General features: G+C 41.1%; 1 protein-coding gene across 1 annotated transcript in view; it reads right to left on the bottom strand.

The window, feature by feature from the left end:
* ALDH1A2 (aldehyde dehydrogenase 1 family member A2) overlaps positions 1-10147 on the bottom strand; it is a 52856-nt gene extending 42709 nt beyond the window's left edge. The window contains exons 1-2 of the mRNA XM_030955533.1: positions 10088-10147; positions 9072-9383 (exon numbers count right to left, since the gene is read on the bottom strand). Of these exons, the coding sequence (XP_030811393.1) occupies positions 9072-9188 (117 nt within the window). The 5' untranslated portion in view covers positions 9189-9383; positions 10088-10147. The remainder of the gene's footprint in view (positions 1-9071; positions 9384-10087) is intronic.
* Positions 10148-19557: the final 9410 nt, after the last annotated feature.

Below are 19557 nucleotides of genomic sequence, written 5' to 3'. Positions count from 1 at the left end.
TCTGAACCCCTGAGAAATGGTTACCATGTAAATAATTCCAGCTTCATTGCAGGAGAGAAACACATGAAGAAGCCATACTCTCTGGGATACTAAACTTCAAGAAGCAGATTTTTTTTAAAGAGGAAGTAACTTAGAAACTCCCTGCTTGAAGCTCGGAAATTAAAATCCATAGAATCAGCATGGAGGCTTAAGAATGTGAAAGAGTCAAAAAAGATTTGCATTCCCAAGGTAAAAAATGGGAAGCACAAGCAGGAAAATAAATGGGGTGGCAAAGAAGGAAAAGTAGGCTGGAAAACACAAAGATTGCAAACACAAAAAGTAAAAATTGCTACTAAACATACGAAATATTCTGAAGAAAATTACCAGAAAGGTAACAGAAATAAAACATCCAAGAGAAGCCTAAATTAAATAAATAAGCAGATACGGTCTGTGGGAGGGTCCCTGGATTCTGAACACAACCTGGCTATGGAAGGGAGACTGAAGATAATTCCAGAAGTGGCCGCTTATTTTGGGGAGATCCTTATTTGGCTATCCCAAAGTAGATTATATTTTTGTTTAAAAATTAGAAAAGCAGAGCCACTAGTTGGAAGACTGGAAAATGACAAGTACTTGCTCTGGGGAATAATCTTTACTAAAAATCTAACACCAGCAGTACACCAAAAATCATTTAAGGACCAGGACAGGTCCAGTGCTTTACTCCCAGCTGTGCTGCAAAGAGTTGAAATAAAATTCCTGAAATAAAAAGAAGATCCTGCATGCTAATGCATCCTGAAATCTACTGCATCAATTCTTCCAGTTTTCAAAAGGCATTAAGGAATTGCATAAAAACCACTTAGAGTGTACCAGGGTGATGGTGGGGGTGATGAGGAGGATGATGATGACGCATTAAGTGGTGTTTCTCCCCTCAAGCATGAGAAAACAATGCCACAGCACAGACCTGGAAGGATCTTCCAATTGGAGAGATCTATTTCAGATGAAATGTACATCTGACATTCTGACAAATGACGAATTTAAGGCATGCTGACCTACTCACAATAGGATAAGATCAGCCTTTATAAGACAGTCTAAAAATACCTGTATTTACAGAGAATGGCAAATAGCTCTGCTTTGGAAAGAAATCAGTCTCATATAGAGATAAGACCTTACCTGTGTAAATACATGTCTTTGGAATTTCTGTCTGGAAAGGCACTTTCTGATAGTTTCTGAGTAAAACCCAAGGGATTTAGTGTAATCATTGCCTCAGGACCAGAGCATGGTAAGAGGGCAGTGTCCCCCTGACATTGTCTTTCCAAGTTCAGCAAAGCGGCTGCAGCCTGTTTTACCATGCAACGCTTCCCGTATTTTTGTGACTTTCCAAATGGATTTTTTGTAACTCACTTATTTTAAATTAGGGCATACTGTAAATCCACATGGAAATTAGCAAACATATCCTTTCTGTAACCACACCACCTGCTGTAGGCCCCTCACAGCTGTCCCACAGCATCCCCTTAGATTTTGAGTTCAATTCAAAGTCTTCATTACCTATGAATTCCTCACAGATTAAGGTCTATATACTCTAGTGGTCAGTGTGGTCCCAGTGTTTTAGCCTCCAGCTGAAGCCAAATGAGATTGAGCCGACCATAAACATTTTCACTTGGGTCACAGAACATGATGTGGTTGGTTCTCTGCAGTATTTTCCCCCTTCAGTCCAACAAAGCTGGAATGCATTATGTTTCAAGTCACCAATATAGTTCACCAGGCTCTCTATGAAAGGCACTGACTCCAAGTAATCAAGAATTAGGTTCTTTTTTCTTTTTTCATTTGGGAGACTATGGCAGCAACACTTTGATGTGGCTTCACATATCACACTTTTAATAATGAAGTGCTTCTAAACCTTAGTTCACCGTGTGACTTAGCATTGATGTGTTATAGTCATGTCACAAAGGCAGATTGCTATTTACAGAAAAGACTCATGAATAGAAATATGATTTTGGACAAATTTTGTAATAGAGAACTTGTGTTTTGGAGAAAACCAGACAGGAATATGCGGATTGAACAGCAATTCATTTGCTAAACATAACACTAATGAATGACTGAGCCCTTGGATGGCAAAAAATGTTCAGACTTCATCGTTGTCTGCACAGTACTTGGTAGTAAATCTTCACACAGCTATCCATGCACTTTCTGTGCTTAAGTAGGGATGTCTTGTCCCTTGTCTGAGGATTCCTCACTAGAGAACTGCATAGAACTGCAGCTTTCTGAAGATTTTTTAAACCTCTATGCATATGTGTGCTTATGTTACATTTACATAGCTTCCTTATGATCTTGTCTTTGTTTAATTGCATTTTTTGTCATTTTGTGTTGTTTCTTTCAGCTGAAGTAGATTTGATATATTGGTTACTTGTTTCAAGGAATGAGTTCTACTCCTACAAAATCCCCAGACAGATAAAAAACCATGGGTTTTTTTTAGAATTGGGGAGAATAAAAGAATTTTCAAAATATAAATAGAGAGAAATGCTACAGTCCAGCCTTACAAAAGATAGCTGCAAAACTATAAAAGAAGAAATACGACTTTATGCAAGACCTGACAAAGAATTTATGATATGGACCACTGAACTCATCTTTTGTCATTTATCTCTGTAAATGTGTGAGATTTCTTGGAAGATAGTTAGTCAAATGAGAAGCTGAGATGAATCAGTGGATACAATTTATTTAGACTTTAAAAAGGCTTTTGATGATAAAGTCCTTAGCAAGAGGCTATTAAGGAAAGTTAGTAACCATATGGTGAAAGATAAAGTCCTGCCATGGATTAAAAAGTGGTTAAGAGATAAGATAAAAAGACTGGAAATAAACGGATAATTCTCCCTGGAAAGAGGTTAATAGCAAGGTGCCCCTTCATTACTGTGACTGGCAATCAATATCTTGGCTCACCTGCCTTTGCAGATCATTAATAGGAAGGTACAGAATTTGTAGATAAAAATGTTCAGGCTAATCAGAGTATTGTAGAAAATATTACTGGGGCTGAAGTTAAGTGACATTTGGGCAACTCAGGGGAGATGAAATTTGCCAAAGGCAGGAAATGCCAAGGCTCTTGGAAGGAAGGGCTCAGACAACTTCTGGATGCTGATCTGTGCCATGATTTGCAATGTCCATGAACAGCTCACTGAAGGGAACTGTTCACGTGCATTGTAAAGAAAAGAGAATAACTGCATCCAGTGGGTCCATGGTGTGGTCCTCCCAGGCAGTTTATGACACTGAATAACTTCAAACTGGCAGAGCCCATTAAGATCTGCTGGGAACAATTTTAAATCTCCACAGGGAGATGGACAAGCTGCATCAACAATTTTTGAAAAGAGGGATTTATCAGAAAATGCAGATCTACAAGATATAAATATAAGATGGAAATGCACCAGACCTGGTCAACTTCTGTGGGAAATCTTTCTGGAGGACAAAATGAAACAGAGAATTAATGAGGGATTTTTTTTTTTGCCACAATGCAAGAGTGTGAGAGCGTGTGTGTTATTCCTTGCTCTTGTCCAACATCATGATTATTTTGAAGCAAAAACTTGAATCCTACTTTTCCTTCATCAGTGTCCTGCCTACTGGGCTATCAAGCTCATGTCTGAGACCTCATAAATACTTAGAAGTAAATTATCCAACAGCAGATAATGTGAAACTCTTCCCAAATACAGGCAAAGTTGGCAAAATTTGGACCTATTCCAAATTCTGAGAAATTAGGGATCCATATCCAAATTTTTGCTCTGGTTGCTTCAGAGCAGGGGTATAAATTTATCTGCCTTTCAAGTCAAGGAAGTGCTCTGATTATTACTGGCCTCCTGGTTTTGGTATGCAAATAAATACATGGATCTTTTGCATTTGAATACTTGAAGTGTTAAACATTTTTTGCAATGAGAAAATCAATGCGAAAGTCCTTCAGTGCATCATCTGACCCTACCAACCAGACAGAGTCAGCAATATATTACTGTACAGCTTGGTGCATTAAAGCAGGGTGCATTTTCCCTGAAGATCCAGCAGATTCAGCACAGTAAGAGGTCACTGCTACCATAGTTACCCCTCAGTTACACAGCAGTCTGCCACAGTTCTCTAGTTGGGGCCAGTTCAGCCCCGTGCTTGCTGTGTTTTTAAGGCTCATGGCTGTTGTGGCTGTTCTGGAATAAGCAAAGGCAGGGACTGGATACACGTAAGGCTATGCTTGTTTCTTGTGCCCTCATGCAAAACTTGGGTAAATTGGGTTTGTGCAGAAGACCATAAAGGTTTGGGAGGAAAGAATAATCTCATATTCAGGCTACTAATTGGAAGGAATTGCATAAATATTTTCTGATCACTATCTGAGTTGATGGATTGTAATACTAAAACCAAGGTATGAATACACTGGAAGAGAATTCAAACTGGAGATTTAAACAACAGTAAATCCTCATACAGTATACACACTGAAATATCATTTGTGATGATACAGAGCAGCATCCCTAGTGTCAGCATCAGAGGCTGAAGTGTTCCACAAAGGGGTAAAGCAGCTGTTCTGTTTTTCTACTCTTCATGTAAACTTCTCTAATTTTCTGTGCCCCATCTTTTGTAAAAGAACTGTGCTCACCTAGGTGACCCAAAAGCCAAGCTGTTTTTTTCAGACATCGCTCAGTGGATCTGACTTCAAAAAGCACCAAAGTAGCTCATTCAGGGAAAGACAGATGGGAAAATGCACATATTCCTCACTTACCTGCGTTTTGCCAAAGTTTGCCTTCTGTTCAAAAAATAACAAAGATTCTGCATATTAATCTAAATAAAATAGATTTCCTGACTTCTATCGTAATGTCAGTCTAGAATTTTATCTGGAAAACATGTGCTAAAATTTTAATGGAAAGGGTAATGCCAAGGAAGCGCAATGGGGATGAATATACTGAAACCTAGCAATAAAATACTTCAAACCCAGATGCTTATCATCTGACAATTTGAGATGTATTTGTTATCTTTACCCAAAAGCAGTTCGCCTATACCTCATACAACTCCTCTATACAGCTTTCTGTTGCGGTGCTGGGTAGTTTACCTGGCCTCTGTGTAGAAACTGAATAGATTTTAGCCTGTGGTCTGCGGGTAGAGACAAACCCACTTAGGACAAAGAAGATATGGTCATCAGCTAAATCACAGGCTGTTAATAGAGAAATGTTTCATGTGCCTCCTCACTGCCACTGTGCTGTAACTTCATCCCTTTAGGGCACCTCTTTCTAAAAAGCTCTCAAAACCATAATTCCTCAGCTTTTCCTTATGCTAAAGCTGTTCAGCTCTTGCTCAGACTTAAATCAGTTGGCAAGCAAGAAACAAAACATAAAACATCCATCTGGATTAGTGTGCTCAACATGATGCAAACTGAAAACATTTATTCACTCAGCTACCTGATGTAGTGACAGAGCTGAGACAGGACAGAGCCCTGGGCTCCTCATTCTATACCCGGCTGTCCTTGAAAGAGTCAACATAACTTACTAAAAGCACAATGAAAATATTTTGTAAAGCAGATGTGATTATGCCATTATAACATGATTATAACAAAGGAAGGACAGCCACTCCTGCAGAAACACCTTTAGCTCCTCAAATGGAGACAGCAGGAGGGAAATGCTGCAAAGCGCTCAATCCACTGGGCTGATTCCATATCTACTGTCAGATACTTGGGAGACAGTCTCTGGAAGGAAAATGGAGTTTCATAAAAGTTTAAAAGAGAGAGGCATCAGTGTAACAGTGAGAACCCTCTGACCACCCTCAGAAGCTGTCAGGTTATCTGGGCTGTGCTCCCCATCCTAAACATGCTAATGACATGTCCTTAGCAGACATTACACTACTGCTTCTCTCACACATCTGATATTTCTGGAACAGCCATTCTGGGAGAGTTTCTGACACAAAGCTGACTTTTGTAGAAGTGTGACTTATTCCCAGGGGGAGGGCTGGATCCCCTTCCTACCTATGAGTCCCCTTACATATGGAGCACAGCACTGCCAGCACGCTCCTGACAAGCCTGAGGAGGGCTTGCTGTGCCACAGGGCTGTGGAACAACCTCATTCCCTGCAATACTCCAAGATGTCCTAGTCTGCAGATGCAATCTCTCCCCAAATGCTAATGTTAAAAAGTAAAGAGTTACAGAGTCATCACAGTGAAAAGAGAAATAATCCCAAATGTAGCAGTTCTAGTCCTTGCCAGCCACACAAAACTTAACCCTGTGTGCTTGAACACTCACCTGCACGTCTGGTTCACATCCTGCTCACCAGTTCTTATTACACACATCTACAACACTTTATTTTTCACAGACTGTGCCAAGGTATTAAAAAAATGGGAAAAATATTTCTAATGACTGCTTTTTTTAAAGCAGCATAGGCTGACTTCCAATACTGAAGTCCCAATAGCTACTGCTGCACATCTTACATAAAGCCATAGCATTGGGTAATTTTCATCACTAAATCATGTTTTTCTGACCTATCCAAACACACATTGCCTCTGGGTGCTCTGTCAGGTGTATGGATCGGAAGGACTTCTCACTTAGTTTTCTGCTTATTTCAATAAACTTACCAAAGTAATATTTCACAAGTTTTAATAATTCTGCTAAATAATTGAATAAATGAGAATTGCACAGGTGATATTTGTTTCATCTATGTAGTTGGAAGGAGTTTTCATAGCAACTCCAAGGGTAATGTAGTTATTAAAACATTAATTAATAATTTTCTTTTTCCCAGTACATATTACAAATCTTTAACAAAACTCACTTAGGGAATCCTGGAATTTTAACATGTTCTACCCTAAAGAGCCTGTCTATTTACCAACTCTAGAATTACAGAAATAGAATTTAATTAGCAAAACATATTTTAAAATTTTTCACTAAGTTTAAATGTTCATAGATACTTCTATTTTTCATAAAGAATTAACTCCCAAATGGTTACGTTTTTACATTCATAGACACCTGTAATACAGAGTTCAAGAATTCTATGTCCTGGTTGTGTATTTAAAATTCCCAGCTAACAAGCAGGAGAGAGACTGCTAGGAATGCTTACAGATGTCTGATTTTACAAGGTCTGGGGTTGTTGTTTTCCTTCTTTTTTTCCTTGCTAAAGTGCTTTAGTCTAATGTTATTTATTGTTTATGGAAGTTGTTTGTCATTTAGGACATGAAGTGACCACTCCCTCAAAAGAAAGAATCAAGTTACAATCCATTATTTCATTTTTTGATTGTTTTTCTTTGTAATAGGTGGGAAAGTGGATCCAGGATAAAAGTCCTGCCCAAGACAAAACTCCAAGCTGAAGACTCCAATTATCTATAAATCACTTGAATTTCCTGCAGAGAAAGAGAAAAAGGAGGAAAGAGCGAGACAGACAGAAAAACAGAGACAGAGGATATGCCAAGTGAAACATTTGATACCTGTCCTAAACCAAAATTTTCTCAAAAGCAACCAGGAGTTACCTGATATCCAAGCTTAAAAGAAACACGTTGCTGTTGTTTTTGGCTTAATATTGAAATGAAATAACTTTCTTTTAATTGTTCATTCCATTAGTATAAAATGTGTAACATTTTAGATCTGAGATGATGGAATTATATATTGATTTATTAAAGGTCACTGTACATTCTCACAGAAAGAAAGCTATGATTGCTGATGACTTCTGTCCTTTTCAAAGGCTTTTAGAAACAATTCTCCAGTTTTAGAACAGAGAAATGCAAGTACATTTATGATGCAAACTGGCTGTGATACTACTCTCAAGTATTTCCCACGAAACCCTCCTGAAGCACAGCTCACACTGAAACCAGCAATGAACAGAATTCATGCCAAATACTCTTTGCACAGTATGATTGCTCCCGAGGTGTAGCACTACACAGCATCCAATAATTGCATTCCTTGCTTATTTAACTATTTTAAAAGAATTTATGAGCAAGAAACCATATGCATTTTTAGATTTGCATACTGCAGTTTGCATTAAAATGCAATGAAATTTAAAATAGTTGACTTTCCTTTGAAACATTCTTCTAGAACAAGGAATTGCTGTAACAAATTAGAAAACAAATTAATTTTGACACTCACTAAAAAAGAAAAGATGAAAAGAGTTTAAAGTGATGATATGGAAGAAAAAATTACACTACATTGGCCAAAATGAGTCTCCTATCAGCATTAAAGCTCCTGAAGTTGTATTTCCAGTAGATAAAAATGTTATCACCTTTTTCCAGGGCTGATGTGCTTATTTTCCTATTAAGTTACTTGGTAATTAGAAACAAAGTCTGACACATTGTAATCTGTTTATACAATAGATCTGAAACCTCTCCAACAGAAATGAAAACATTCTTTAAAGATACTGAAGATGCAAAGATTAAAAATGTACAAACGAATTTTAAATTGCAAAAGTCACTTACAAACAAATTACTCTTTTTAAAGCCCATTTTAATCAACAAAAACAATTTAGTGTCATAAGACACCACAGAAACCAAGCAGATTTTTATACATTTCTACAGTGGGTTTGTTCTTAACCCTCTCTTTATGAAAATCACTCTTTAAAGGTTTGTAGGAAAACATGCCCTCTCACAATATTGTTCGAGGGTGTATTCAAGAATCACGGAAGTTCGTGGAGACCTGTTCCAGTGCTGTAACAACCTGGTAGTATAGTATTAAGAGTCCTCCAGGAAATGTAAAAGAGTCCCTTGGGTACACAGGGTAATTCAAGAAAGAAAACGTTTTTCTTTTTTGATTGAGATACTCAGGTATGTATAGTAATGTCCTCTGAAGTACATCAAAAGCAACAAAACATACCCGAGAACTACTGATTTTGCACTGAAAACAAACCCCAACGGCTCTGTAGAAAACAGTACATTTACAGAGAAGTGGCAAAGCCAGATCTAATTTGCTTTCTATTATCCTGTGGTTTTTTTGTATGATTACAGGGCTAAAAATCTTTTTATTTTATTACAGATCCAAGGCAGTCTTTTAGCAGTTGTTTTTTAAATATCTCTACACTCACGTTGGGTAGGGCAGAATGAAAGTGATTTTAAGCAAAATCCCTCCTTTGGAGAGAAAACCATTAATTTCTCTGCCAGAATAAACGAACACAACTTACCTTGGTGTATTTGATTTCAAGGTTGAGAGTGGGAGAAGGCAGCAGATGCAGAGATGCCATCAGAGCTGCAGGATCTGCCTTCACCTCCCCTGGCATCTCAATTTTACTGGAAGTCATAGTCTTGGGGGGGTTTTATAATACCACCGAGCCCCCCGCTCTGTCCTGATGCTGTGTTGTGTTTTGGGTTGCTCCCCCCCCTCCAAAGCCCAGCGCTGAAGATGTTGCTCTCCTCCTCTGTATATAGGCAGGTGTCAAGCCGGGTCTCTTCTTATTGGACATGGGGGCAGAGGCAGGGGGGCAGGTCCATCCTACCTAGGGCGAGAGCGGCACAGCCCCGCTCACTGCGGCGCAGCCTCCCCGGCCCCGCGCCCGTCCCGTCCCGACCGGGGGATTCCCGGCACCCCGTGGGAGCCCGGAGCTCCCGGGCGCGGCTCGCTGCCCGCCGCCCGAGGAGCGGAACCGGGGAACGGCCGCGGGGAGCGGAGTACCGGGACCGCCGTGCTCCCCCTCGGCTCCGGGGCCGGGCGGGGAGGCGCCGCGGCCGGGAGAGGCCAGTCCCGGCTCCGGCTCCGGCCCCGCCCGGGGCATCCCGCGGGGAGCCCCAGCTCGACACAGGCTGGGGATCCCCGGCCGCGGCGGGGTAGCGGCGGAGGGGGAGACACCGGGCTGCACTGGAGAAGCCCTGCCGGGCCGAGGTGACGAGGGCACGGTGCCCCGGGCCGGCGGCTGCGCTCGGGCGCGGAGCCGACGGGGCAGGGCGGGCGACCCCTCGCGGGACCCGGGGAGGCGCGGAGAGGGCACGGGCAGGGCTCAGCCTGAGCGGCAGCGTGTCCGTGCCCGCTCCCCGTCCGGCCGCCGCCGCCCGCTGCTGTCCCGGGCTGCCCGCGTTGCCGCCCGGGGGCTCCGCGCCTCACCTGGCGGCCGCGCGGCCGCCCTGCCCCGCTCCCGCCCCCGGGCGCTCCCCGAGCGTCCCCGCCAGCCGTGCCCACAGCGCGGCAGCCGCTCCCCGGGCCGACCCTCTTTTCCTCTAGCGGCGGAGCAGCTGCTCCCCGACCGTCGGCGCTGCCGCCCCGCCGTGCCCCGGTGCCGAGCGGCCCTGCGCGGGCCCCACCTGCCGCCGCCACAGCGCCATCGCCGGCCGCTTGCTGCCCCCTGCCGGCCGCACGGAGCGCGCGGGGAGCGGCGCCTCACGGGCAGGGCAGGCCCGGCGCGGCCGCCCTTTTCCTGAAAGTTCTCTGCAAAAGTAGAGGCTTAAAGGGCAGAGTAATCTGTTCAAGCAACAGGCACCTGATGCCAGCTGTTGGTTTTGGGGAGCCTCTTAGCGGGAGGCCAGGTCGTGCAAGAGAAGAGGCTGGGCAGTGCCGTACAGCCGGTCACTGGGAAGGCAGCGGCCAAACGGAGCCACGTCCAAGAGCTGATGGGCATCAGACATTTATTGTCAAAGCCCTACACACTCCCTTGTAGGCAGAAAACAGAAAGCTCAGGCCGTTTTCATTACATTAGGAAAAATCAGTGAAATTCTGCTTACTGATGCAAACACTCCCAATGTTTTGAACCTGATCAGATGTCATGTTTTGAAGTTATCACATACCAGATAGATGAACAAAGAAAGGACACCAAAGCTACAGCTGTCTAAAGTTGGCAAAACAAAGCAACCACACGAAGAAATACACCACACGACCTTTTTCATTGATATATTCAAAAATAAACAATGGGATCTGGCCATGTTTTGATTTTGTAACACTATTTGTTTGTTGATGCCCTTTATATCCCTCACTCCACGTTTGACAAGTTTGCAGACAATTAAAAAGATTGTCGCAGCATTCTCTTGGTGTTTGTATAGGAGCATGGAACAAAGATTGCTTGTTCCATGACAGGCAGCACAAGGTAGTGCCAGTTAAGTAATTTCAGGGTTAACATGTATATTTCTGTAAATTTCCATCTCACTAATGAAGAAGACTGCAGATTTTGCTTTCTCTCATTTTCAGTCTTTTTTTTTTTTTTTTTTGACCTGACAGAGGAAATGGATTCATAATATTCTGCTGTAATGTGACATGCAGAGCTGTCAAACTGTGACACTTGGGATGAGTGAGACATTTAAACGTCAGAAATTCAATTTTTAATGGCACACTGGCAACACAGACCTAACACTTCATCACAAGGATGACACCTTCTAAAAGCCATTTTAAAATAAATCAGAGTGGGGATGTGCTCCTTCAAAAAAAAAGAATGCATTTAAACAAGTTTCAGGAATGAGGAAACTGTATGACAGCTTCATTATTCGATCAATAAATTTCAGGACATTTTGGTGAGAAGGGATTCCAGTGTGTGTGGAGATGCAGCTCAAACCCACATAATCTGGAGCTGCTTAAGCGACCTTCATCAACTTCTGCTGTACAAACCACATTCCTCTTACATCTCAAAGCAATTCAGTTTGCAAAAGCCCACAAAGACCTTTAGCTCAAGGGCTTGTTGGCATTCCCAGATGGAGAATGGGACTGCACTTACCATTCCAGGGGCTCCTGGTGTGCAGCCACCCTCACAGACGTGGCACACGTGTCCTGTTGCTCTTCCAGACGGCGAGGGACTGCCTGGAGTTCCTCTTCCACCACCTGGGAAGACACCAATGCCTCAGCCCTTGGTGCCCAGGCCAAGGTGGGCTCTCACCAAGGACAAGAGCAGCTCTGCCAAGCAGAGTGAGGAATGAGATCTTAGAGATTTTGGGGACACCGACGGTCCCAGCTGGGGGAGCTGCTTCCAGGCTTCAGCACCACACTGGTTATGACAGCAAATCAAGGCATGGCTTCAAAACATGCAAGCAAATGTTTAACATGTAATAAATAATTTACTCTGGAAGGGATTGCCTTGGACATTAGCACAATAACTCAGTAAAAACAATGAATATGGAAGAAAATTAATTAATTTGTGAAAGTAGTTTCAAGTTTGGTTTTTTGGGGGCTTTGTGTGGGGGGTTTGGTTTGGGTTTTTTTTTTTTTTGGTAAATTTGCAAAACTAAATCAACCGTCAAGTCAGACTGGCTTATTTTTCTCTCACGTGATTGGGTTTTAATTAAAATTTTACTTAGACAGAAAATCAGGATACAAATATGTTCTCTTTCAGATTGCAATGACAAAGTCTTCACACTTTGTAATGAAATGGTTGTCAATAAAATGAAGAACAACCAAGTGACTCTGTCTCTTGCTTCAGTCTTAGAATTTAAGCTAGTATACAGCCAACATCAAAATCATTCCTGGAGGGTTTTGTTTTTTCTATTTGGAGCAATCTGAATGTATAATTTGAAGATAGACCTTTGTTGCATATTGAAGCCGCGATTTTTCCACCCATCCCCAGCAGCTGGTATTATTTATAGATAAGGATATAGACCTGGCTTATACAAACACCATCTGATGGGAGCAGGACCTGTGGTGGTCAGACAGGGTACAAAAGACAAAGCTGCAATGTTGAAGACAACACAGATGTAATTAAGGCGTTCCTTAATTACAGAGTACTTAAGTACTTAAGTACAAAGTCAGAGTACTGATAATTTTCTGCTCTATGTTACTGTGTACCTGTTGTCTAAAGGAAATTATAAAACTAGAGGTGAGGTGAAACTCTTTGTGTCTCAAAACATCTTTTGGGCAGTTTAGCTGTGCCCAAGCACACATGGATACACCACTGACATGGGCAGTGGATGCAGCAACTCCAGCAAGGCTCCAAGCAAGAGCTCTTTGTTCTCGCTGCTTCTGATCTGAACATTTCTTATGCTCCTGAGTGAGCTCCAGAAAGCACTGTCACACACAGGAACTGAGTCACATCACTTATCAGACACTTCCAATGATTCCTCTCAAGATCAACTGCAAAATCTGCCCCAAAATTATTTCAATATGACCCATAAGTTCTTTTATATATAACTTTTTCTCTCAGCTGTTCCGCTACCATTTAGCAAGGATATTCCTGGTTCCTCATACAAATTCAGTATTGATTGAGAGATCCCACTCCTCTGTACCCTTTGCCTCCTGCTTCAGTAAATCTCTCTTCCTGTTTTTTGTGTGCTTTATAAATTGCTTTTGGAAGAAAAGTAGAGATTGAATAAAAACTTCCCCTAAGTTATTTTTCAACTCAGACTTCCACTTAGGAAATCTGAACTTCATTTTCTGATCTATACATTAAAGCTTCAACCTCAGGTGTTCTATTTTAATTGCCTGCTATTTTCATTACCAACCATGAGGGCAGCAAATGCTCTTCAGGAGATACTTGTATTTTAATTTATCTGCAAACATAAATCACACATTATAGCACTTTTTTCCTCTAGGTTAATTGAATCAATTCTCTAAATGTCTCTATGCCTGACCATTGCAAAAGGCTCACTGGTTGAAATCTCTTTAAGAATTATGGCACTTGAGCTGTGTGCAGGATGGGAGCAGTGCTTGCTCCAGACAAAGCTGTATTATACACAGAAAGTAAAAAGGTATTGTTATACACCTAAGCAGTATGACCTGTGAAGCAACACCCACAATGCTGTGAGGAGCCTCTAAAATATTATTTCAGAATTTTTCATGTATCTCAGTGAATAAAGTGTTTTAAAATTATAAATCTTATTAATAATTGAGCCTGGATATATCTTAAGTTATAAATAAACAGAATAAAATCTACTTTTACTTTCCTTATTTCTACATTACCTCTAACACCAGAAAAAAATGCTGGTATTAAGAACAACCATTTTATTAGTGAATATACACAAATGTCTAATGAAGAAAATTTGATTTAACACTTTTCTTACTAAAAATTAGTTAAATGGATAATTTTTCGTGAAAAAAGTCAAACAGATCAGCTTTTTTACCTGTCATATTGGCCATTTTATATCCAGTAGAACTGTTAAATGCTGGCAAAATTAACAATTGATAAATTTAAAAAATTTGCAAAAGAAAGAGGCCTAAAGGGCAGAATACTTTCTTCAAGCAACAGAGATCACCATACAGTTGGTAAATTTCCCAGTTGTTGGTAAATTTAGTCCAAAGCTGAAATGCAAATTTAAGGATTTAAGCAAGCTTCAATAATTCATAATTCAGTGAGAGTGATAAAGCAGAAAATGCTTCAAAAAGTTCAATGTTGGACTCACTTTATAAGTGGGTCAGTTTTAAAAATTAGCATTTCAGTATAAGCCAGCAGCTGAAATGTCACCTGTCCCTCTCTGGCCAGAGTGACCTCAACAGTGCTGCAAACAGCATGTGCTGGTAACTGTGAACTTATAGGGAACATGCTCTTGGGTGTAGGGATTTTATTCTGAATTAGAATATATTTAAAAACTTTGTTTTGAATTTCTCTTCAATTTACCTGTAGAAATTTATTATTTGTAAAACACATCGAGCCTCAAATGGATTGACCTTCTGCTAATGTATATCACCTAATGAATGGATGCAATTAACTAATTCATATTGGAATATTGCACTTTCCAGCTCACATTCATCATCACTAAATGTGTGATCTAGTTTGCAAGTTTAAATTTTTTATTATTACCCTTTAAACTAAAGAAATAAGTCTTGTATTTAATTACCTGAACTTACATATTCAATTAATAGCTTCATTACCTTAATGAACATAGATACCATGCAGAAGTAACAAAAGATTGCTGCTGGGTCTGCTCCCAAGTACACCCTATAAAGGGTCAGCTATGAACCTCAGAACACCTTTTTTTTTTATTATTAAAAGGTCTTAATCGTGGAATTTCAAAGGACTTGGACCTGGCAATCTAATATTCTTATACAGGGGCCCAAGATAAATGTATCATCTATGTTCTAAATATTTAATACATTAGAGGAATCCCAGAAGCAGAACTTGTGTCTGGAAAGAGAGAGGATTTAAACAATCAGATATGGATAATTCTGAATGAAAGGGCATTAAAAAAATGAAAACCAGGCAGACTGACAACTCACCTACTAAGGGATGAGTGGAACATGGAGTGAAACAAACAAATGCTCTCGTTGCATGAGAGAGAGGACGAAGCACTGGGAGAAGAAGCTCTGACAGAATATTCACCTCCAACAGAGGGTCACATTGTGGCTGGAGGGCTTCCTTGGAGGGCCAAGCAGAGTGGGAGACAGGTGGGTTGGTGAGTCAGGTACAGGAAACACCGTCACTTTCCCAGTGGAAATTTCCTTTTAGAACCATGAATCAACTCTCCTAGTTAGTTCCCTGTACTTGCCAAATGCACAACTTCACTTTTGTGTGTCAGTAGAGTCAAATCTGTCATTATCTTTGGCTTTCATGTTACATTCCTTCTATCAGTTAGGTAGGCTCAGATCTCCTCCTCTTCACAACCCTACAAGTAGCCTTAATAAGTCTCAGTGCTGCTACAGGGAACCTGTGCCCTGTAGAATGATGAAAGGTTTTGATAACGTGTCCCATTCTGGTTAAGAAAACACAGGATTCAGATCCCTGCAATATACTTGGATATATTGGATCCACTGGATATACTTTTGAGGATATTTCTTCATGATGCATTAATATATTTAGCAAGATGCCTTTTGTTTTTAATAGCAAAACTATATGAGAAAAGGGAATATGCAGAAAAAAAGAGCAGGGAATTGGCTAAAACAAAGCATTCTTCTGTACTAAGTTCTGTACTAAGTTGATCTATGCTTTAAAAGCAAAATTCTTTCTATACTGCAACAGTCTTTCTCTGGATGCATTCAGTAAGGTTTGCCCATACCATCATCTACCAGCTAAGCTCCTCCTAGGGCTGAGAGGGCAGCACAGCCAGTGCAGCTGATAACAGTGGAGCACGTAAGCATCTGTCCAGCATTGCCCTGACACTTCCACGGGGTGCCAGCACTGACAGCCCTGTCACAGGGCCCTCTGCAGAGGAATGTTATCTGTGCCCCTCTGTGCCAGCACGGCTGCTGAGAGATTAAACTGGCTCAGAAACTCTCAGGCAGGACCTGTGTTACACATACAACAAGCTTTGAAATTTACTATCATCAGTTACACAGCTATACATAACGTGTATGTGTGCAGTACCATCAGTTATGCACTGAGGCCTAATGGTGTGCCCAGCCAGTCAAGAACAAAGCAAAATCCTGGGTCCTGCTTTGGAGAAAGACCAATTTAGTTCTCCCTGAAATCAGTGTCAGCAGCAGCAGACATATACATGTCAGGCCTTAAAGATTATGAGCAAAAAGCCTGTAGTACACATATGTGGTAAGGGATTGATCTCATATTCACGACACAGACAGAAATGTTTTATCTGGACACTGAGATCACAGAGAAGAAAGAACAAATTCTCAAGCAGTCCCCTTGTGTGCCATGCTCCTCCTTCAAGGTGGGCTTAGCTAAACCTGAGCTGCCCATTGCAAATATTTCCCACCTTAAGCACCTTTTCACCAGGGACAGCAGAGACAGAGGGGTGATCAGGAAATAAAAGAAATAAAGAAATAGAGGGTTTATGTACTAAACACGTAGAATGCTGAATTACAGTGTGTTCAGATCTTCCTCACCTGAATTTTTTCTTTGATTTCCCCAGCAGGAGAACCAATCCGTAAAACAGAGAATGCCCCTTGTATATCATGCATCAGTTTCTGTATGAAAATTGAGATATAAATTAGGCAAAGGCATTTGACCAGGGACCTGAATTAGAGGTACACAGTCAGAGTTAGTCTAATTCAACTAAAATCAGCAGATTTTAAAATAATTTGGCCCATATTATTACAATACAAAAAATATATGGTGTATTTACAACCTTGGTCCCTCCAGCTGTGTTGGTTTAGGTTTTATTACATCAGTAATAACAATTTATGTGATACTCTGAATAATGTGCTATTAAAAATTCAGTACACTATATATTGTTACCCATGGGATTTAAACTGTGGGAGCTATGTGCATTATTCTCTACTTTGCTATTTCTATAGGAGTGAAGATTACTATAAAAATGGTTAGGTTATATACATCATGTGAATTCCTGCTCTGCTTGAATCCAGGTGAAGAGAAGAAATAGCTCAGTCCAGACTGCCTCAGGGGTAAGGGTCCCAAGAGTCTTAGCCTTGCAATCTAAGGTTACACTGATCCCACATTCAAGCATGAAAATAATATCAATGTGCTTTTTGATGTCTTTAAAGGATGCCAGCAGATTTGTGAGGCATAACCTCCCCTAACAGAATCCATTTGATGCTTCTACAGAGCACCAGCTTTATCTGTGTGTCTATTGATTTTACTTTTTACAGCAGTTCATCTAATTTTCCTGGCACAGAAGTCACACTGACAGTTTTGTAGCTCCTGTGATCACCTTTGAAGGACTCTCCTGAAGCACAAGCAGATCACTGGTATATTTCCTATGGTCTGTTTTGCTGACATTAGGATCAGGATCAGCAGAAAACCAATCCACTGGCACTAGCACATGAGAAGCTGAGCATTTTAACCCCTTAGTGGAAATATTGCACAGCTCCAGCAATTAGTTAGTTACTGGTTAATTTATCCATTTCTCTTTAAGCGTTTCCTGATGACAATTTATTTTGGAACAGTTGCTCACACTCAGCCCACCAAATCTAGCAAGGCAAATAATTCTTTTAGCTGTGGACATAACCATGTTGAATGCTTCTTCTGTGCTTCCATCCTCCATAGCTTTACTTACAGTCTCACAGGACTCCTCTGGTAATGGAATTTGAAAACATTTAGAATGTTACCTTCACATTCTTGGCAAAACCTTAAAATCTTTTTTGGTGACCTTTCTTGTGGTTCTACATTTAATATGTATGCTCCTTACTTACTTATATAAGTCCCATTTTTGGAAGATGTCTTCATTTTCTTCCCTCAGATGACACAGTTTCAATATTTATGGGTGGCACTGCTGGTATCCTTCTCATTCTGACTGAGAGCAGGGCCCAGGTGAGGGAGCAGAAGAAAACAGTAATCACAGTGCATTTTCTTTCCCTTTTTCAACCAGATGTTCCATTGCATACAACTAAAAGGCAGTAAAACAGAGGATTAATCAAATAGATAGTAATTAAAGGCAAAGTTTTAATGGTGTTTATATACACACTTTACTTGTCTTCCTTAAAATGCTACATGTTTTTTAGATTTGGTAAATGCCATAGAATCTCTTTCTAAATATAAGAAAAGGATAAACTGAACTCTAATGTTCTGAGCTGCCCCCTTCTCTCTTTGGAAAGTGAGGCAGTGCCTTTAAATTGCCACATACTGGAAGGATTTACCAAGGGAGAGGTCATCCCTGAGTACTCTGTGCTTCAAATACTTTCTTAGGGCACCTGCTTGAATCTCATTATGGAGCCGAGGAGAATCTTTGGTCTAACTGAGCATCCCAGTTCTTATTAGTGGAGTTAAATCATATGATTTTTATAAAGTATTGAAGAAAATCTGATAGGATCAAATGTGAAATAGATGTTTTGTGCCAGTTCTCCACCCTGCAAAGACAGAAAATCCATATAAGGAAGTCAACATGATCTGAACAAATGAGTATGAATTTCTGTCTCTGACATGTTATTACCCCACGATTAGTTGAAAAATAGCATTAATGTCTTCATACCTGCAATGAGACCAAACTCAGAGGTATCTACACATATTAGGTGAGCAAGACTTGCATCTACATAAGAGAAGGAATCACTATGGACAAACAACTAAAAATTGCTTTCATAAACATGTTTCTTTATTTATTTATCATTTTCCTGAAAGAGAGGAAGTGGTTTATCTCATTCCTGCTGTAATGAATATCCTCCCAAGTGTCCTCCCTGTTCTAATGTATACATTATTCTGAAAGAATTCTCTCACAGGCATAACAAGCATACACTCTAGCCCGCTGTGATAATTAAGGTCCTGAGTAATACGTTTGTTTCTCGGTGGTGTGGGGTAAATGTTTTCAAGCTGCCATTCACAGGCTATTTTCAGGGGCTCCCCAGAGGCGGGCCCAGCTGTTTGTGCCACAGGCAGGACCTGTGGAGCAGGACTGGAGCTGTCCTGCAGCAGTGTCACCGCCTCTGCACGGGTGTCCCGGCTCAGCTCGGATGCTGCCATCTGCTGCTGCATCAGCTCCGTGCTGCTGCACAGGGCAGCACTTTCAGAACCACCTGAGGACACACTGCTGTTTGGATGCAGAGGTAGAGAAAGGTGAGTAAAAGGACACAGAAAAGCAGTTAAGGATGAAAACTGGGTGGTGGGGAGAACTGGAGGTTAAGGGATGAAGCTGCTGGTGGTAAGTGCTGCAGGGAACACGCATCAGGACCTAGCTGGAGGCTAGGAGGAAAACTGATGGGATAACAAGTGGCACATTTCCCTAACCCTGTAAGGCTCTGCCCTGTCTAGGACAGATACAAACCTCAGCTGCATTGAGCAGCTACAATACATGCCAAAATAATCTACCAGAACTGGGCTGAGGTTCTGGTGTCAAAACGGCAGAAAATATTTGTAAATCAACCAGACAGTGTCAAGTATGTATCACATCTGATAAAACTGTCCAAGATGCTGAAGAAATAAAGGTATC

The sequence above is a fragment of the Camarhynchus parvulus genome, chromosome 10 (assembly GCF_901933205.1).
Source record: "Camarhynchus parvulus chromosome 10, STF_HiC, whole genome shotgun sequence".
Classification (NCBI taxonomy): Eukaryota; Metazoa; Chordata; class Aves; order Passeriformes; family Thraupidae; genus Camarhynchus; species Camarhynchus parvulus.
This window is presented reverse-complemented; position numbering and strand designations above follow the sequence as displayed.